We start from the raw sequence: 22,174 nt of genomic DNA on the forward strand, positions 1-22,174 counted from the left end.
TTATGTATATGAATTCATATATGCAAGTATTGAAAACAACACTGTGTTGAAACTTTAGTATATATATATATATATATATATATATATATATATATATATATATATATACATATATATATATATGCCATCAAAATATCTCTAATATAAATAAATACTATAAAAAACTGAGGTGAAGTCATTGTTTTTTGGGCTTTTTTTGTATTTCCATTATTTTTGTGATTTTTTAAAAAATTATTAATTTCTTTTAACATTTTTATAGTAATTAAATAGAAATTTTTCATTTTTTCTTTTTTTTTTTTCAAAAATCATTTGTTTTTGCCCTCACACAATTTTCTCACTTATATAATAATACTGGTTTCTTGCATGCATGCATGCACACACATATATATATATATATATATATATATATATATATATATATATATATATATATATATATATATATATATATATATATATATATATATATATATATATATATATATATATCTTAGCATATGGTTGAAAATTTGTAGATCATCTAAATCAATATCTATGTTCCTTTTGCTTTCCACTATCCATTCCACACATCAACAATATATTTTGTAGAAACAAAAGTGAAAGTATTTTAAGACATTTACCCAGGAATTCTACCATATCTGTTAAATCCACAGACCTCGTTATTATATATTATTTTGATATCATTAAACAGTTGTTACTGTGGTAGAAACAATAATTGCAGTACACTAAACATCTTTAAGTATTTAATTCCACTCCTTTGATTCAAAGCTCAAATTTGATGTATGTCAAGGTCAAATGGTTGAATTTGACCCCCACATGTAAATTCAAATTTAACTTCTAGGTCAAGGCCAAATATGACTTTCCTAACTATGTTTCACTGAATCTGACTTTCATGTCAGGGTAACATTGAACATTCATATTGAAATTAAATTTGCCTCATGTTGAGATCAAAATCAATTTTGATATCAAAGTCAATTTTGAGCTTGGTACCAAGATTCAAATTTGACAATTACACTTGAAGGTAAATAAAATGGAAGTTACAAGCATGAACTGGTATAGATTCAAACAACTATGCATCCATTAGCACAAATTTTCTAGCCATATGCCAATATAATAATATAAAATATTTTACATACAGTTCTTCCCTTCCAATTCTGACATGCCAGAGAAGGAAAATATTTTAATTAAAATGGATTTTTTTCTCTTTCAATTTTTTTTTTAACTCTTTTCTTCTGCTAAAACTAAGCAAGGCTTGTGGTTGATGATGACCAAAATTAAAGCAAATTTTAGTTCAGGGTGACACAAACCAGGGTAGAGAAAACATCAGAAGATTCAGACTAACTTCAAGCAAGACTTAATAACAATGCTGAGTGTAAGTCAGTGTGCGTGAGATTTATATATACCCATATCTATGCGTATGTATGTTTCTATATATATATATATATATATATATATATACATATATATACACACACTTACATAACTATATACATAAATATATATACACAATGTATGTATACATATGTATGTATACATAAGTGCTCATGTTAGTGTGAATATATAAATATATAAAATTACATACATATACACAGTCATGTATATATAAATAGGCAAAATATGTGTATGTGCATATATATATATATATATATATATATATATATATACACACACACATACATATGTATGTATGCATACTTTTTTTATGAATTTGTTTGAATGTGTGTGTGTGTGTGTGTGTGTGTGTGTGTGTGTAGAGGGTACACCTCAATTGCAACACAATCCTCAACCATGCACAGATACACACACTCCCTCACACATACTCGCCCATCTACAGTCACATACAAAGCAATCACTCAGGCATCACCTTTCATGTTTCCATCTCCTGTTTAACATTAATGTCGCTGTCATCGGCCAAGAGATTCGCAGCTGCCACAGCAGCTTCTTCAGACTGTTTACGCACCAATTCTTCATTTGTTTCTTGACTGGAATACTTGTTGCTGTTTGGTATTGGTTCCTTCACTCTTTCATACATGTCATAGTATACCTGTTATTTTGGTTTTTTAATAAGAAGCATAAAAGATTGTCTTTTTAATAAACAAAGTCCAAGAACCACAAAACTATGCAAAAGAGAAATACCAATATACACAAAAATTCAAAATTGTATGGATCTTTCTCTAACCCTCATCACCGTTTCAGTTATTCCAGGTCTCATAGTAAATATTTGTTGTTCCTATTTTTTCCCCTCAGAACTTTCCACTTACATAACCACTCCCACACACAACACCAGCGTTTATGCTCAGAAGTGCAAACTAAACATCAGCTACACCAGTCAAACAGTTCATCATCATCATCATCGCTTAACGTCCGCTTTCCATGCTAGCATGGGTTGGACGATTTGACTGAGGACTGGTGAAACCGGATGGCAACACCAGGCTCCAATCTAAATTTGGCAGAGTTTCTACAGCTGGATGCCCTTCCTAACGCCAACCACTCAGAGAGTTGGCAAAGGAAAACATAAGGGAAAAAAAATGTAGTCTTCCCTTATTCCTTCAGTTTATTAATAAAGACAAAGACAACGAGCTGGCAGAAACGTTAGCACGCCGATAAATTGAGTACCAGTTACACACTGGGGTCGATGTAATTAACTTAATCCCTTTGTCTATCCCATCTGTGTTTAGCTCCTTGTGGGCAATAAAGAAATAAGAAACGTTAGCACGCCGGGCGAAATGCTTAGCGGTATTTCGTCTGCTGCTACGTTATGAGCTCAAATTTCGCCAAGGTAGACTTTGCCTTTCATCCTTTCGGGGTCGATTAAATAAGTACCAGTTATGCACTGGGGTTGATATAATTGACTTAATCCATTTGTCTGTCCTTGTTTGTCCCCTCTGTGTGTAGCCCCTTGTGGGCAGTAAAGAAATAAGCAACGTTAGCACACAAAGCAAAATGCTTATTGGCATTTCATCTGTCTTTATGTTCTGAGTTCAAATTCTACCAAGGTCAACTTTGCCTTTTGTTCTTTGGGTGGGGTCGATAAAGTAAGTACCCAATTGCATTGAACCCCAGTGGTCAATGCAATCGATTTACCCTTTTACCCCCAAATTGCTGGCCTTGGGCCAAAATTTGAAATCAATAAAAAGAAAGACAGTATGAATGTCATACAAAGACTGAAGTTGTTTCTGCTGTAAATGCTGTTATAGAAATGATAATAGTAGTAGGTGGTTAAGCCTAGGTTGAGCTTGATTCAGCAGAGCTATGATCAAATGCATTCCTGCTGTTATTCTAGCTTTCCCTTTACACAATGCATTGCAAATCACATCATACAAGGTGTCCTTGCTTTAGTTTTCAAAACAGTAAGGAGTGATTTAATGGGGGATTTAGCTGCTATACATAGCAAGTCAGGTAAGCACACAGGAACTCCTTCCTTGGTGCACATAATATGAAATTTTCACAACTCTGTAAATATCTAATACCTGTGAGGCCTAAAGTGTCGTGAAATGTATACCATTCAAGAGAATATTATTAACTGAGAAAAATAAAATAGCTATTAAAACCAGAGGAAAGAGTGGTGTTAAAAAACTTGATTAAGGAGTGCTTATCACTGACACTACAGTACCTCATACTGAAAAATGTATTCACTCGATAGGCTGTGTCAGTAAGAAATTCACTTTACAACCACATAATTTCTGGTTCAGTCCCACTGCACAACACCTTGAGCAAGTATTTTCTACTACAGCTCTAAATCAACCGATGCCTTGTGACTGCCTCCAGTTGACAGAAACAGCGTGAAAGCCTGTTCTACATGTGTGTGTGTACGTATGTACACACACATCATACATATGGGGCCTGGCATCTTTGTGTTCATCCTACAGTGACTGAAAACTGTTCACCACAACAGTTATGTAAAAAGAGAACGATAGACTACTATCAGGTTTTTAAAAAGTATTGTAGCTGATTTGCCCAACTAAATTCTTCAGTGCATGGTTGGAGTCCAATGACTGAAACAAGTAAAATGAAAGAATATTTCATACATACAACGTATACTATATCACCTATGACTAAAGTACTTCACGTACAAAATACAGAGTACTTCACACACCCACTGTATTGTATTTTATGTACTTCATAGTTAAAAATGACTTGTTAATGAAACAAATAAAACACAGGGGAGATAATTTGAAAATGTAAAAGGTTGCTGGTATACTGTACAGTTTTAAGACATTCAATTTGTAACCATGATTCCAGGTTTGATTCCAAAGTGCAACGTCTTCGGCAAAAGTTTACTACCCATAATATTGGTCAATGAAGTCCTAGCGAATGATGGAAACTGGTTGATGGAATTTGGCAGATAGAATCTGCAAAATTCTTTTGAGTGTCTACAAATCAACATTGATGTGAAAAAACAAAATGCACATTTAGTTCCATCTGAGTTATGTCCCTTTATGAGAAGATTGAAACTGTACCAAAGTATTCAGATCGATATTTAATCAACTAAACACCCAGGAATGAATAGACCCAACATGGCTGCAAGACCAATGAGATAATGTAGTACAAGAAATATAAATAAAATCAAATTAGAAATTTACCTGTTTCTTCTCTGGCGTCAGATTATGCCAGTTATCTGTAACTTTTGCGATTAGTACATGATGTGGAATTTCTTCACCAGTCCTCTGTAGAATAGCAATTTGGTTAAATTAAAATAAAAAAATAAATAATAAATAAATTATTAAGATTATTATTATTGCTCATTATTGTTGGTAGAATAGTTTGAGTCTTAGACTTGCGTTGTAGCATTTGTTCTGGCTCTCACAATGTCACCATCATATAATAATAATAATAATAATAATAATAATAATAATAATAATAATTAATTCGTTTTATTGGCCACAAGGGCTAATATCAATTAAAAACATAAGGACAAAGACAGGACGAAGGTTACAAAAGGTTTTGTCCGAAAAGGTAGGAAAGTTCGTCTAAACAGAGGAAGAAAACGGAGAAAAGATATGATAAATAAATAGATAAATAAATAAGTAGAACTCCCAAAGGGGGAGGCGCTTCGAAAAAGGAAAGGTTACACGTGGAAAAACCCATAAAACCACGGGAGCCTGGTCAGAAAAAATAAGAAAGGGGTATAGAGCCCTTTCTCCTTTTACATTACCTTTTTTTTTCTACAGGTGTATTCTCAGAATTGGTCCGTTTATACTGGCCATTCTTCCAACAGTCACCCATCTTTCAACGGATTTGCTATGAGACAGCACTTCCCTCTCTACTCTCATCTTCCTTTTCAAGTGGAACTTGAAAAAGTTGATGAGGCCTTGGCCAAAGAGGAAAGTGTCTGTCTTTAGCCCTTTCAAACGGGTCCACCATATCACCTCTTTCGCTACAGCCAAATAATAATAATAATAATAAGAGCCCTCAGAGAGCACAAGCCTCTGCAAAGGCAACACCAACATCCTCTCAACGATTAGCCAGAGATGATTTTTAAAATGAGAATATCTGAAATAAACTTGACTGCTCTCACAAACAAGAATACTAAAAATGAACCTGACCACTCTCAAAAATTTTTTAAAAACAGGAAAAATAATCCAGAATCTTTGTCCGTTATCAGATCAATCCCAAAATCTAATCAGTTTGTGCCAGTCATGAGACCAAACAACCCTGAAAGTTTCATTCGAATCCATCCAGCAGTTCTTGAGCTATCTTGTCTATGGACAAACAAACAAGCACGACTAGAAGCAATGCCTCTACCTTTGCTAAGGTGGAGGTAGTAATAAATTGTCTATGTAATCTCAAATTTTAAAACAAACTTATAATTTTCTTGTTTTCTTAAACATTCTCTAGAACAATACTATGTGCAAAACCAAATATATGACACCCTAGGCATAACACCAACTTGAACTTTTAACGTGTTGTCTCTTGATGCTCCTGAGTGAGACTTGGAGTCAAAAGTCAAACATAATAACAATAATAATAAAACCCCGTTTTTACTGTAAGAAACTCAAATATATCTTAAATGGATTCAGAAGTTAAATTAATAGACCACTAAATGAGGATAGCTGCGTGAAAAAGTGTCACACCCTAACAGTTGAGGGAACCCGTGGAAGAGGTAGGCCCAGGAAGACCTGGGCTGAGGTGGTGAGGCAAGACCTTCGAACATTGGGCCTCACCGAGGCGATGACTACTGACCGAGACCTTTGGAAATGTGCTGTGCGTGAGAAGACCCGGCAAGCCAAGTGAGATCGTTGCCAGTGCCCCTGGACTAGCTCTTGTGCGGGTGACACATAAGATGTTCCATCTTGAGCGTGAGCGTTGCCAGTACCGCCTGACTGGCCTTTGTAGGGTTTTCGAGCGAGATCGTTGCCAGTGCCCCTGGACTGGCTCTTGTGCGGGTGGCACATAAGATGTTCCATCTTGAGCGTGACCGTTGCCAGTACCGCCTGACTGGCCTTTGTAGGGTTTTCGAGCGAGATCGTTGCCAGTGCCCCTGGACTGGCTCTTGTGCGGGTGGCACATAAAAGACACCATTTCGAGCGTGGCCTTTTCGTGCGGGTGGCACGTAAAAGCACCCACTACACTCTCTGAGTGATTGGCGTTAGGAAGGGCATCCAGCTGTAGAAACTCTGCCAAATTAGATTGGAGCCTGGTGTTGCCATCCGGTTTCACCAGTCCTCAGTCAAATCGTCCAACCCATGCTAGCATGGAAACCGGACGTTAAACGATGATGATGATGACGACTACTACTTGCACTATTATTCTCACTGCACGAGTCAATGAGAAAGCCTCTACATGATCAACTGATAAGAAATAACAACCAAATATTACTAAGATATTAAATAGCTATTTTATCACAAAAAAGAAGGACATCTTACAAAATATAATTGTGTGTGTGTGTATCACTTATATCTTAATGTCTTGTTCTTCCTTCCAAGGTATACAGGTGGAACTTTGCTTGACAAGTGCATCCTGTCAATAGTGAGCTGGTTATCATTCCACCATGATATGTATAACCAACCTCCGTTATTTCAATTACAACAACCTACAAGTGAGCTTCCTCATTCCCACTCCATTTCTTGGAATTCAGGGCACAGCAAATAAACCCAGCCACAAGAAGAGTATCCAGCCAGTAAATCATATCAAAATCATGAGCCACAAGTGTAAAGATAAATCCTAAAAGTGTATACTGGACTAACACATATCTTGATAGTACTGCAAAACACCAGTGGGTTGGTCAGTCAAGAATATCTCGCTGGCCATTTGTGAAAGCCTCTCATCTATCAGCAAACAATAGCACGAGCTCTTTCTTTCATCATCATCATCGTTTAACGTTCGCTTTCCATGCTAGCATGGGTTGGACGATTTGACTGAGGACTAGTGAACCAGGTGGCTACACCAGGCTCCAATCTGATTTGGCAGAGTTTCTACAGCTGGATGCCCTTCCTAACGCCAACCACTCCGACAGTGTAGTTCAGATGCAGAAAACAGCATGTCTACTCTAGTATACAGGGAGGCTATAGATATGATATGAGGAATGAAGATAGACTAAGGCTCTTGGAATTCTGAGGCACAAAATGTAAAATGGACAGACCTTTTATTTATTTGCAGTATTAAGATACATTACAGTGTCACTTGAAAAGGTGATGGTGGTAGTGGTGGGGATTGTTGTTGTTGGCACTCCGTCGCTTACAACGTCGAGGGTTCCAGTTGATCCGATCAACGGAACAGCCTGTTCGTGAAATTAATGTGCAAGTGGCTGAGCACTCCAGACACGTGTACCCTTAACGTAGTTCTCGGGGATATTCAGTGTGACACAGTGTGACAAGGCTGGCCCTTTGAAATACAGGTACAACAGAAACAGGAAGAAAGAGTGAGAGAAAGTTGTGGTGAAAGAGTACAGCAGGGTTCGCCACCATCCCCTGCTGGAGCCTCGTGGAGCTTTAGGTGTTTTCGCTCAATAAACATTCACAACGCCCGGTCTGGGAATCAAGACCGCAGCCCTAACCACTGGGCCATTGCACCTCCACGATGGTGGGGATAATGCCCAGCTAATTTGCTTGATGTGATTAAAGCAGAAATGTCATAAAAAACAAATATTGCTTAACCCTTTAACATTCAAGATTATTGTCACAAGTAATGCTTATTTATTCACATTGTTTTGAATTAATCATGCATCATCTTACAGCTTTGAGATTTTCATGACGTGATTGCTTGTTTTTAGAAGGACATTGTAGGGTAGGAGTGAGAGGTTGCATCTGGCTGGCTTGAACATAAAACTGGTAGAATATTTAGGTTGGATATGGCCGGTTTGAATGCTAAAAGGTTAATTCAAGATGTAAGTCTGACAAGTTTCACAGCCCTAAGAAATCTCCTATTTGACTGAAAGGGGAAAAAAGAAAGAACAAATCTTTATAAAAAAACATACAAACCTGGAAATACTCATCCTGAACAATATTTTTATGATGCTCATAGAATGTCAGAAATGCATTTTTCGATGGGTGCTTCTTGCTGCTGTCAGCAACACCATCTTTCTTGTCAGCCTTCATTTTACGCACTTTAGCAAGTGCTGAGGGCAGTGGACCTTTGCCCGTCGTCTCTAGTAGACTACTGAAACCGAACGACCCTTTAGCAACTCTGGAAGGAGGCTCCTCTTCACATGATTCCGGTGGACTCTTTACCTTTGTTTGGTTAGCATTGAGGTATATCTGGTCTTCCTGTAATGGAGGAATAAGATAAGAGAAACAATGCCACACCAACAGTGGGAAAAAAAGGTGCAGAAAGATGACTATGATATATATATATATATATATAGAAAAATAATAAATGCGCCCTTTTAAAGCCTAGCCAGGCTCATGGGCCCGGTTTCCTGGTTTCAATGGCGTATGTGCTCCCCAGCTGGATGGGACGTCAGTAAATCACAGCGTTATTCATTTTTGCCAGCTGAGTGGACTGAAACAACGTGAAATGAAGTGTTTTGCTCAAGAACACAATGCATCGCCCGGTCCAGGAATCGAAACCACAATCTTACGATCATGGTGCTGACACCCTAACCACTAAGCCACGCACCTCCACATATATACATATATATTAGACAAAATGAGATAACAAAGCCAAGGCTGTGAGGAGTTTTCAGGACATTTATAAGTAAAAAAGATATGGATATAGTCTTACAGCTGTTTCTGGGATATTATGGATATCCCTTCATCAGAGACGATGTGAGATGGTTAAATAGAGGTTAATGTTTGAGTAAGAAATAAGGAATTATGATGGAAAAGGAGGAGATAGGGAATACAGAGGAAAATAAGAGAATGAAAATAGAAATAAAAATATAAAATATATAAAGATATTGTAGTTGCAGTTCCATTATTCAAGGAAAGTGGTGTATAGAAGGGGTAAAAAGTTTCCTATACAATTTATGTAAGTTCCAATAGTAGTTCATGTTTAGTCATTTCAAAGTATGGAGCCTATATATATATATATATATATATCTTCGAAACGTCTAGTTAGAATAAAGGCAGCTGACGAAGGATTAATTCCAAGTGGCTCTCTGTTTTCCTATGTGTTCGTTCCGTTGTCTGTAGTTCATTTTTCTAACGTCCTGTACCCTGATATGCATCTATATACACATGTAGATGTAAGTATGTACATATATGTGTGTATACATGCATACATATTCTTTGTATTATTTATTTATATATATATATATATATATATATATACACACACACACACATACATATATATGTGTATATTACCGTCATTATTTAATGTCTATCATCTATGCTAGCATGGGTTGGGCAATTCAGCAAGATCTAAGAAGCCAGAGTATTGTGTCATATTCCAGTATCTCCTTTGGGATGTTTCTATGACTGGTTGCCCTTCTTGATGCCAACCACTTTATATTAAAAGAAAAAAAAAAACAACAAAAAATGGAAATACCCATTAGATAATGAATGTTTAGTTACACTATAATGAAACAGTACAATCCTAGGAGACTAATGATGGTCTGTTTCAGTAAATGGTTACACCAATTGTCCAAACGGTGGAGTAAATGTTATGCCATGAGGAAGAACAGAAGTTTGTTTCGGACAGAATTCTTCGCCAGAAAGTGCAAAGTGTTTACTGGTTTGGTAGGATAAATAAAGTGGAAGAAGTGAGAGAGAAGAAAATTATTACAACAGGAGGAATGGAGAGGGAGTAAGTTTTGATGGAAAGCAGAGGTTTAGGAGTAGCATCAAAAAGAGAGGAAAAAAAAAAAAAAAAGAACACCAGCAGATATGGAGGATATTGAAAAAAGGTAACAACAGGGGAACACTGTACAAACTCACACGCACAAACCTGCACATATATACTCATATATACAAATACAAACGTCATCTCCTTCATTGGGACATGAAACTCAGCTTGCGAAGACCTGTTGGGGCAAGCAAAAGCGAAATCGTCATGGCACCTGTGCCCAGCGTAGCCTTCCTGGCACGTGTGAAGGCATTCGAGCGAGATCGTTGCCAGTGCCGCTGGACTGGCTCCTATGCAGGTGGCACGTAAAATACACCATTTTGAGCGTGGCCGTTGCCAGTACCGCCTGACTGACCTTCGTGGGTGGCACGTAAAAGCACCCACTAGACTACTCTCAAAGTGGTTGACGTTAGGAAGGGCATCCAGCTGTAGAAACTCTGTCAAATCAGATTGGGGCCTGGTGTAGCCATCTGGTTTCACCAGTCCTCAGTCAAATCGTCCAACCCATGCTAGCATGGAAAGCGGACGTTAAACGATGATGATGATGATGACAAATATACACAATACAGACACGATTGTACAAACACATCATCATCATTGTTTTAATCACTTTTCCTTGCTTCATTCGGTCAAACAGATTTGAGGCAGATTTCTGACAGCCTTCCTGTTGTCAACTCTTGCTTGTTTCCTAGCAAAGTAATATTTTCCCATGGCCAGACATGCTTTTTGCAGAATATATTGGAAAGGAATAGCATTTATATGCAATGTCAAGCTAGGGTGACAAGCATAAGCACACTCAAATACACATTTGTTGTTGGCACTCCGTCGCTTACGACGTCGAGGGTTCCAGTTGATCCAATCAACGGAACAGCCTGCTCGTGAAATTAACATGCAAGTGGCTGCGCACTCCACAGACACGTGTACCCTTAACGTAGCTCTCGGGGATATTCAGCGTGACACATTGTGAAAAGGCTGGCCCCTTTGAATTACAGGCACAACAGAAACAGGAAGTAAGAGTGAGAGAAAGTTGTGGTGAAAGAGTACAGCAGGGTTCGCGACCATCTCCTGCTAGAGCCTCGTGGAGCTTTAGGTGTTTTTCGCTAAATAAACACTCACAACGCCCGGTCTGGGAATCGAAACCGCAATCCTATGACTGCGAGTCCGCTAACCTAACCACTGGGCCATTGCGCCTTTGTATGTGTTTACAATGTATGTGTTTACAATTGTATGTGTTTACAATGTATGTAAACACATACATTGTGTTTAAATATAGCAAGAGTTGGTCACAGTTTCAATGCTCTTGATTGAGGCCTGCTCAATCAAGGGTGACCAAGGGCTACACAACTCAATAGATTAGAAAGAAAGTGGAAGTTTTATGCTTTGTTTCAGTGGTTACAAGTGCTAGAAGACCAAGTCCTGCTTTTACAGAAGAAAAATAATGAATGAATACAACCACATCATAGAAACATACCTCCCACATAACAGGAACAGATGCCTCTCTGTAGTTATCACCATGTTCGTCCAGTTTATTGGATAAAAACCTAAAATATATAAATATAAAGTAATAATTAAATAAAGACTGGGAGGAGATGAAATCATTAATAAAAAGCTACAGAGTAAGTAATTAAGAAATGAACACTGGTCATGGATGTGTAGATAAGAAGTAAAACTTCATAACTGCAAGGCTCCTGGTTCAATCCCACTGCACAGCATTACTTTGAGTATCTTCCACCATGGCCTTTGATGGGCCAATGTTATGTAAGTGGAATCTGAGTTATGAAAACTCTGCAAAAGCTAATTAGATGCCTGTATGTATGCATGTAAAGTAGTTTCACAAACAATCAAGGTATGAATAATTTTTACAATGCAGTAATTAGAGGACTTCTAAGTTTCATGCCAACAGAGGCAATGATCACACAAATTTTTGGTGAAGAATTTTATTTGATAAATTTTATTGATTATATAATTCTGAAAAATCATCTGCTGTTTGCCTTTGTCTGTATAAATCTTAGTCATCTACAACCAATATATTATAATATATGAGTCTGTATTTGAATGTTATCAACCATTAACATCATCATCTTCACACTGGCACAGGTTGCACCTGTTTTCTGAGGTAATGTTTTATGGCTGGAAGTCCTTCCTGTCACCAACCCTTTTAGCTGCCTTTTATAAGACAGCATGAAGTATGATGTGCCTATTCTAAAACTAGGATGCATACAGTATCTTAACATCTGTTTTCCATGATGGCATTAATTGAGCAGTTTGACAGGATCCGACATTGGAACATGATGCAGTTGAAGGACCACATCATGCTCCAGTGGTCGCTTTGGCATGGTCCCTATATAGCTGAATCTCATAATATTAGTGGTGGAAGGGCAGATATAAAAATTTTTATTTTAATGTTGGTTAATTCTCAATAATCACAAATTTCCTGCATGTTTATCAAGGCCACAAGATATGTTTCTCACTGAACCTGTGCTCAATTGCCACAGGTCACTAACTTCCAAGGAAAATACCATAATAGCTGGAGGGTAAATAAACTGTGGAAAGAAGTGTATAGCCTGTTGAACACCTGCAGCAGATATGAATTAATGAGTTACTTTAAATGTGAAATTAAAACATAGTTCTGTATAAAATACAAACTAGAGACACAGATTCTCTAATCAAAATTATTATTACCACAACCAATAATACACTCTTCCCAGAAATATACAGAAACTCACCGTCTTTCTTTCTTGAATCTTTTTATGAGTTTTTTCACATGTTGAATGCGGTTTACTATCCTTTCATTTGACTGAAAAGAGATAACGATATTATAAAAGTTGAGATGAAGAGTGATGAAGAGGGTTTTTTTTTTTTTCTTTTGCTGTATGAGTAGTTAATGAATTCCCTGTTACTTATGTCAAAATTTCATCCTGTGACCATCATTCCAGGTGTGAGCATATCTATCATACCATAATATATTTGATATAAATGTATCCTGAATATTTAGCCATTTTGAAAAGGATGTATTTCAGGAAGATTTGGCTCCAATTTGTTACAGATCAAGCAATGTAATGCTGAAAAATACTTGGTAAGAGCATTGGTTTTGTGTTGCAATGTGAGCTAGCTTCCTCACAACAAAAGAAAACAAAAATACAAAAATGAAAAATATGCACCTTCCAACAAGACTATTATTTTGACCCTTCCTTTCCTAAGACACTAAAAACAGTCAATAGGGAAATCTAAGATTTCAAAAGTTTTAAAACCAAACAAAATCACAAACATACATACAACTAAATTCCCAAGAGCCTGAACCACTTACCCATGTCTACATTTTAGATTCTAGAAAGCAAGGTAAAATCATAAAATTTTTAAAGCAAGTGAAATAACATTAGTACCCTCTTACATACAAACCAGAAAATTTTCAACATCACTAATCCATGTATTCTTGTCTCCGAACTGCAACATGGATTCAACCTATTTCACTCAATCACTATTCATAGGATATACAAAAATCAACAACATAAGCGTCAGTAGTGGTGTGCAAGAGAGACGATTGCGCTGGTTTGGACATGTGGTGAGAATGAATGAGGATAGCTGCGTGAAAAAGTGCCACTCCCCAACAGTTGAGGGAACCCGTGGAAGAGGTAGACCCAGGAAGACCTGGGCTGAGGTGGTGAGGCAAGACCTTCGAACATTGGGCCTCACCGAGGCGATGACTACTGACCGAGACCTTTGGAAATGTGCTGTGCGTGAGAAGACCCGGCAAGCCAAGTGAGATCGTTGCCAGTACCCCTGGATTGACTCTTGTGCGGGTGGCACATAAGATGTACCATCCTGAGCGTGACCGTTGCCAGTACCGCCTGACTGGCCTTGTAGGGTTTTCGAGCGAGATCGTTGCCAGTGCCCCTGGACTGGCTCTTGTGCGGGTGGCACATAAAAGACACCATTTCAAGCGTGGCCGTTTTCGTGCGGGTGACACGTAAAAGCACCCACTACACTCTCTGAGTGGTTGGCGTTAGGAAGGGCATCCAGCTGTAGAAACTCTGCCAAATTAGATTGGAGCCTGGTGTAGCCATCCGGTTGCACCAGTCCTCAGTCAAATCGTCCAACCCATGCTAGCATGGAAAGCGGACGGTAAACGATGATGATGATGATGATAAATCTGCCCACATTTATCGTTCTGACTGCCATCAACAAAGCTTTTAACTTAATTCCTCACTATCCACTTACACAAAAAAATTCTCAAAACCATCTAAAGAAACAATACCAAGCATTGGCTAGTCAAGCTTATGAAGTGTACAATAAAAACATTTCCAAAACTTGCAAATTCCCACCCAAATGAAATAACAAATTGATGCGTTGTCTCACTATTCTTTTCAAGTTTTACCTACAAGACCTTCCCAGATTAAACAGACAACCTTTTATGTAGAGGACATTACACACACAAACCTTCCCTGACTCTCTAGACACAGCTAAAGAACAACATCCTGACTTCAATCACATTGAAATTTGTCCAACATACTTAAAGTAGCACCTACCAAATTCACTGTCTGTAAGAATACTAACAATAACAGACAACAACTAATACAACCAATCAATAACATCAAAATATCACACACACACAGAAAACAAATATACTAGACGTTATATGCAACTCCTCTAAAATATTCTCAACACACAGATGACAATAAAGAAAGCAGAATTTCACACTAACAGACTTAGAGCAATCACAGGTACCACATTTGGCCAAATAGAAAACACCAGCTGCATACAAAGCAATAGATTAGATCCATCATGGAGAAGGCTTTAACCACCTTTAACTCCAATCTTTCTATTTTGTACCATAACAGGCTGTACATAAAATACTTACAGACCACTTGCACAGCAAAACACAAATAAAAGACATAACCACCTGAACATGTGAAAAGTACAGTTTGTGTGATTGCTGAATGTTTCAACTTCTTGAGTCCCGTCACTACATGTTAAGTCACTTCCAAACACACAACACTCCAGAGCATCGCTACAACAACATTCTAAAAACATTCTCAAACAAATGTACAAGAACACACACACAAACAATTGCAAATTCATCAAATACTGTTTGGGATGGTACAAATAAGTGCAGAAGAACAGCAACAGTCATATTTCAACCATGTCCATTTTATCGGTCTCCAGTGTGGCACTATCAGAATCTGTGGAAGACCAGACAGTAAGAGTACAATGTAGTCCTAGAATATTTGTAGTTATATGATGAACATTGTAAGTACAGTTAACTTCTTTACCTCATTAGGCTCTGTTCATATATTTCAGCAGTATACTGTAATGAACCAGTGTTTGGCGAATCACCACACAAGTGTTGTGTATGCAAGTATTATCAAAGTACTAGACAAGTTACTTCTTTGAGTCTCATATCCCACTGTCAAATCTTGTAGAGCTTATGCACTGGTGAGCCTCAAACAATGTTATGGAACAGGCTAGTGTCAGAATAGTGTGCTGGGTACTTTTAACGTGGCACCAGTACGGGTGCTATATATAAATCTCACACAAATACACAATTTCAGTCTACCAAATCCACTCACAAGGATTTGATTGTCCTGAGGCTATAGTAGTGGACTTACCAAAATCCTCTCTACTACAGCCTCCAGGTTCAGTCCCACTATGTGGTTAGGAAGCAAACTTCTTAACCATACAGCCATGCCTCGACTTATAACAGATTGCCAGCATGCCTGTTAACAGTTACCTATCACGGTCAGTCTTTATTCTGTAGATCCAAGCGATCAATCTATCTATCTACATAAATACAATAAGGGATATAGAGCAAACATAAAAAGTAAACATGAGGCTACGCATAGCACTTTAGCGCTTTCTCAATTTGCAGGAATTTATTTCATGACGATCGCACAAAGAAATTTAAATTCTACAGAATTTGTTAAATACCTTGAGGGTCTAATTCTTAAATTTTAGTTTATTGTCTTAAAAAATTATAAAATAAAAGCATTTTACGAAAACAAATCGGTTTACATTAAGTTTGCGTCGCTTTTATTTTATTCCAAAGAAAACAATTCTTTCACTGCAAAGTTCTGGAAAATGACGATCTCTGCCGACTTTAGTTTCACTTTCTGCACCATTAATTTATTTCTTAAACGCAAAAAGCAAATAACAGAACATGCGAGCGATATATTATCACCCCCAACGACTAAAAGGACATTAACTATTGGGACCATAACGACTTCTCCAACCAATGTCAACGAAGAAATGCGGACATACACACATACACAATAAAATTGCGTGAGTATATAAACTATGCAAAAGTTCACATGCTTGTTGGAGATATTTTTGTCACGCTGTATAAACACTATAAACACTATCTCTCTGCATACAAGATGAATATAAACGTTCATTTATATTCTCAATAAGGCTGCAATAAATAGAGGAAACTCATCGAGGTGTTCGCGAGTCCAGCCTGGCTTAACAACAGGGATCTATTTTCACAAGGACGCTAAATCTGCTTATTAGACATAAGCAGGTGAATTTACTCACAATTTATTTGTGTATGCGTGTGTGTGTGTATATATAACACGTTTCATTGAGTGGTAAAGCAACAAAAGAAATTCGAAACAAGTTATGCAGAAGTGAAAATATCATACCACATGTAAAAGTAATAGAATAACAAAGATCTAGGTGTGTGTATATATACTTATATATACATATATATATATATATACACACACACACACACACATACTAGTATGCTTGTAGGTAGCACAGGTGTTGTGTAGGTATTTGTTTACAGTCAGACCGTCTTCTTACCTGCTGAAGTGTGTCGCATTTCTTCTTTAAGATGCAGTATTTATGCAGAAAAACGTTTTCTTGAGAATATTTCTCAATCTTAGCTTCCAGGCTCTCCGCCATTCTTGCACTTGTTCTCTCTGTCTTCCTCTTTTAGTCTTTTAGTCTCTCTCAACTACCTTGTAGAACTTTCGTTCCTGCTTTTTGGTTTGGCTTTCACGGATGTCGTATTCCTTCTTTCTTTCTTTTCTTTCTGTGGTTTGTATTACTTTTAATAGCTATTAACTAATAATAAATAATATTTCTGTAATTATTTTCTTATGTCCTTTTACTTTATACTTAATTTAGAATTTCTGGAAATTATTTTCTCTTCGTCGTATGTATTGTGAGGTTTACTTTTTTCTTTTCCTTTTTTTTTTCGGATTTTTGTTGTTTTTCTTTCTTTTTTTGCTTTTTCGTTGTTTTTCTTTTCTTTCGCTGCTTTTTCTTTTAGTTTAAAATTGTTAAATGTTTTTTGTTTGTTTTACAGAACCTCTTTTCTTTTAGAGCTTTCTGTTACTTGTGAAGATAAAAAGATGAATAGGACAAACACGAAAATTAGGAGCCGTTGGGTTGTTGTGGTCTAAATTACTTTTAAGGATGATCTGGACACATCCAAGCGACACACCGTTAGGCCCAAGTTGTCAGCCTGAAGAATTTCTGTTTTTGAAAAAGAGGTTTGGCTGCGAATCCACCGAACAAAAATCAATTCGTGCCAACAGGGGCAGATAACTACGAACCAACTTCCGCTAAGAAGAGAGCCTCTACAGGATCGTTCAACCTGCTAGAAACACCAACGTAATCACCTTCATATCATACAGGGAAAATACTAAGAGATACTGCTCTATACAGTCATTTGACCTGAGTCAGATTGTAACGGTTATTGATAGAACGATGAAGATCATTTTTTATAAGAAAATATTTATTTTTGCCGTTACATTCTATGTTGCCATACCACGACGGGTAGGCCAGTGTAATAGTATATAAAACATGCAAGGTTAAGGATTTAGGCCTGTATCTGTATGTACCTTTTTTCTAGCAGTAATTATATATAGAGAGAGACGGTAGGGTCATAGAGATAAAGAATTGCTAGCTCGTATGCCTGCTTGTGTCCATGGCTTCAGCTGCCCAGTCGCCACGACCAGCGACCAAGCTGTCGAGGCGTCACTGCTGGTGACTAATGAGAGAGAGAGAGGAAGTTTTCTTGGTGGTCCCCTGTTTTTATAGCCATGAATCCGGGCAGTGAGTGCAAACGATTTAGCTTGTTTATCTCTATTCTAGATAGAGTAGAAGAGGTCAGGAAAAGGTCAAATGGTGGAGACACCGATTCGGCCTAGCTATTCAAATTTGGGTAAAGTGGATCGAATCCACTTCACGCCTGCCAGGTTCCTACAAGATTAACTAGGAGAATGACATGTAATTTTAGAAGTTCTGCATCCGTTGTCAATACTGAATTTAAGCGTAATTAAGACAGTATTTTTGAAACGGTGTGCAGTAAGTTTTTTTGTTTTTTTTAAGTAACTGAAGGATTTAGAAAACTAATAGCTGCAGGCATGGCTATGTGGTAAGACACTTCTTTCACAACCACATGGTTCCGGGTTCAGTTGCACTGCGTGATATTCGACCTTGACGAGTGTCTTCTACCACAGCCCTGGATCCACCAGAGCGTTGTGAGTGGAGATTTGGTAGGCGGAAACTGAAAAAAGTGCTTCGTATGTGTATATATATATATATATATATATATATATATATATATGTATATATATATATATGTATATGTATATATATATATATATATATATGTATATATATATATATGTATATGTATATATATATATATATATATATGTATATATATATATGTATATATATATATATATATATATATATATATATATGTATATGTATATATATATATATATATATATATATATATATATGTATATGTATATATATATATATATATATATATATCTACTAGCAGAGATACTCAGCGTTGCTCGGGATTAAAATGGCACAGTTTGTATATAATATATTACATTTATGTTGAAACAGGTGATATGGGAAAGTGCAGCATTGACAACAAAACATTTGTGGAATAAGTGATGGGCTGAGTTGACTAAGCAGCATGCTATGCATCTGTTTGGAGTATTTCAGGCCCTAACCTGTCGTGGAAATTGGGGGTGGGGGTTATGTGAGTTTTTAACGCACCGAAAAACTGTCAGTGGATGTATTCTCTTTTGCAGCAGTCGGCGCAGTATCTAACACGACCCATCATCTGAAATTTTAACACCTCCTTCGGGTTTGTTGTCCTACAACATCCATAAAGTAAATTTGGAGGAACTGTGGCTGTTCATTTTTGGGTAACAGGGAACCAATGAGGTGATACACTTGACTTTGAACTTTGACGTCGGCGTAAATTCATGTTTATCTTCTTAGATACACCAAACGATATCATTTGAAATGCAGAGTTGTATTGGCTGATAGTGTTCAGAAAATTCTTTGATTGGATAGAAGTGCCTTCTAGAAGATCCTAAGAGGTTAAGAAGGAGCCGGTAGTGCTGGCAATGTTACCTGACCGCCTGAGCAGCACATACCATTTGTTTCAGAAACGACAATTTGTGTTTAGCACACCAATTTGGACAGAGTTATTATTTTTATAAGAATGGGATGGATCATATCTGAAAACAGCTTCAGGAGTTGTGAAGACGAATTTGTACGAAGTCTGTTTCTGAGAGCTATTTTATTGGACCTCTGTCTAATCATTAAAATATTGATTAATGATCCAGCATTAAGTGCTGCAACATGCATTTGCTGATCTTGAGAAAATCTCATCTTGCTTCTCTCTTCAGACTCTCGCCTTCAGTTTTCTACAATCCTCCTTGCTTTATACTTCTTTCTGGAGAGATTACGTCTTTTCATCTGTAGCATATTTTTTTCAATATCGTAAACAAAAACATTATGAATATAGAAAGAAATTATACATTAATCCCTATTTTTGTAAGCAGTTGTATCCGTAAAAATTTATTTGAAGAGAGCAGAAATTGAAAGAGAAAGCGAAAAGGACAGAGAAAGAAAGTGAAAGATGCAATGAAAGACTGCAATGAGAACTACTGAAACAGAGATTGATTTCTTATCTCAGTAAAAAGACGAAAATTTTGAAAGAGAGAACAAACACATCGACTCTGGTACTTCACTGGAAACTTATTTTACCGTTCCCGGAATAATTTTTTCAGCTAAAGGCACAAGGCTTGTAATTCTGGGGGAGTGAGCTAGTCGATCACATACGATCCTAGTGCTCGACTAATGCTTATTTTATCGATCCCTAGAGGATGAAAGGTAAAATCGACCTCGGTGGCATTTGAACTCAGAACGTAAAACTAGAAGGAATACCTCTAAACATTTTGTTTGTAAAAACGCCTTCTTTGATAGAGGAATAATGAAAGGATAAATCTCACGAGGTGAGATAATTTCGTATCAGGGGAGTTAACTCTAAATTTTAACACAGGAAGCTTTCTTGTAAAAGAGATATGAAAGTATAACGATTGTTAATCTGTTGTCTGATGCAACGTGCGATCAATTCTACAACAAAGATCTACAAAAGTATATAAAAAGGCAAAAGTCAGAAGGATGGCATCTGAATCTGCGATCCAGCACTTAAGTCAACGGGCTACTCTTGCCGAGGAAATCCTGGCTAAGTTGAAACACCAACTAGAAGACGTGAAACGTACAGCAATGAAAAATATTGTGAAAAAAGAAGAACAACAAATCCGTCGGGAAAACGAACGACTGAAAGTCGAGGTGAATGAATACAAAAAGAAGTTAATGCTTGCTGAAATTGGTAACGGGATAAGACAGATACCTATTCCGAACAAAAGAAATTTAGATCAAATAACTACAGACCAGAGAGTTTCACCAACGAAAGAAGTCGAAGTTAAAAAAGTGAAAGCTGGTCCTAAGCCTGCTGATTCCGTTAATCCCGACAAGACTTCTGAGGTGGATGTATCCAAATTATATATCCGGGTAGGATTTGTTAAGTCTGCACAAAAGCACCCTGATGCTGACAAGATGTACGTTGAAGAAGTCGATATGGGAGAAGAGAAACCAAGAACTGTGGTTTCCGGTCTCGTTGGTGCCGTTCCGTTATCGGAAATTGAGGGCCATTTGTGTGTTTTCTTAAGTAACCTGAAACCTGCTAAGCTGCGTGGTGTCTTATCTGAAGGAATGATTCTTGGTGCCAACAACGGAGAGAAAGTTGAACTGTTGAGACCACCGCCAGGAAGTGTTCCGGGTGACCGTGTCGTGTGTGCCAAATACCCCGGCGAACCGGAACGCGTCATCACTTCCAAAAACAAAATTTGGGACCTCGTTAAAGCAGACGTAAAAACCAACAACAGCTGCGTTGCTACTTATAAAGGTGAACCACTTATAATCGAGGGCAAAGGACAGGTGACAGTACCATCAGTAGGTGACAGTCAGATTTGTTAATCAGAACTATAACAACTGGAGAAAATGTTTGTGAAACCAGATTGAAAGTTTTTGACTTTTCCATCTTCCTTCCTTTTGACTTTTTTAAACTGTTTTTTTTTCTCGCTCTAACTTTTCAGTATCAACACACAAGTATTAATAAATACTGAATTATTATGGTAATTATGTCTTTATTTTTGCTAGAGGGCTAAGTGTAGAAATGTGTCAACTGTAATTTGCTATAGTTATGTTTCATGTAATTATTGACAGTGAACAAAAAAATGAAAGTGAATTAAATATACATTTAAAAGATATAAAAGAATTTATTTTCCCCACCCCATTAAAATATTTCTTACATAATTTTTAAGTAATCATTTTTTCTTACGATCCTTGAATTGTCTGTAAAAACGTGTATTTTCGTACAGATATTATTGTTTAACCCGAAGTTGGCTATTCTGTAGCAGACAGATCAAAGCCATTACAGCCATGACCATCCCATTTTATTTTCAGGAATAGTGTACCCCAGACACTATTATCCAACATGTCTCATTTAAGATGCAGAGGAACCAGCTGTAAAAACCCTGCCAAAACAGACAGTGACACTGGCTGCAGTTTTCTGCCTAATGAAAAACAAATATACACATATACATCATCATTTACTGTC

At 37.1% G+C, this 22,174-nt stretch overlaps 2 protein-coding genes across 2 annotated transcripts; one reads left to right on the forward strand and one right to left on the reverse strand.

Annotated features, from left to right (window-relative positions):
* Positions 1-1,194: 1,194 nt before the first annotated feature.
* Positions 1,195-17,779, reverse strand: LOC106876901 (uncharacterized). Its single transcript, XM_014925651.3, has 6 exons — positions 17,026-17,779; positions 12,954-13,024; positions 11,699-11,768; positions 8,421-8,705; positions 4,584-4,667; positions 1,195-2,044 (listed from the first exon to the last, which is right to left on the reverse strand). The coding sequence occupies exons 1-6, from the start codon at positions 17,125-17,127 to the stop codon at positions 1,868-1,870; spliced, it is 789 nt and encodes a 262-aa protein (XP_014781137.2). The 5' UTR covers positions 17,128-17,779; the 3' UTR covers positions 1,195-1,867.
* A 1,473-nt stretch (positions 17,780-19,252) lies between these two features.
* Positions 19,253-21,693, forward strand: LOC106876903 (aminoacyl tRNA synthase complex-interacting multifunctional protein 1). The gene has a single exon (XM_014925652.3). It carries the CDS (start codon positions 20,674-20,676, stop codon positions 21,529-21,531), a length of 858 nt encoding a protein of 285 aa, XP_014781138.1. The 5' UTR covers positions 19,253-20,673; the 3' UTR covers positions 21,532-21,693.
* The last annotated feature ends 481 nt before the right edge of the window (positions 21,694-22,174 follow it).

This window comes from Octopus bimaculoides, chromosome 9 (assembly GCF_046866305.1).
Source record: "Octopus bimaculoides isolate indiv1 chromosome 9, ASM4686630v1, whole genome shotgun sequence".
NCBI lineage: Eukaryota > Metazoa > Mollusca > Cephalopoda > Octopoda > Octopodidae > Octopus > Octopus bimaculoides.

Bases quoted from the DNA above. Each gene is read 5' to 3' on its own strand.
- LOC106876903 (XM_014925652.3), top strand. From the start codon at position 20,674: ATGGCATCTGAATCTGCGATCCAGCACTTAAGTCAACGGGCTACTCTT.
- LOC106876901 (XM_014925651.3), bottom strand. From the start codon at position 17,127: ATGGCGGAGAGCCTGGAAGCTAAGATTGAGAAATATTCTCAAGAAAAC. The intron at 11,769-12,953 runs GTGAGTTTCTGT...TATATATTTTAG, and splicing joins AGATTCAAGAAAGAAAGACG to GTTTTTATCCAATAAACTGG. The intron at 4,668-8,420 runs GTTTGTATGTTT...GCTATTCTACAG, and splicing joins TTCAGGATGAGTATTTCCAG to AGGACTGGTGAAGAAATTCC.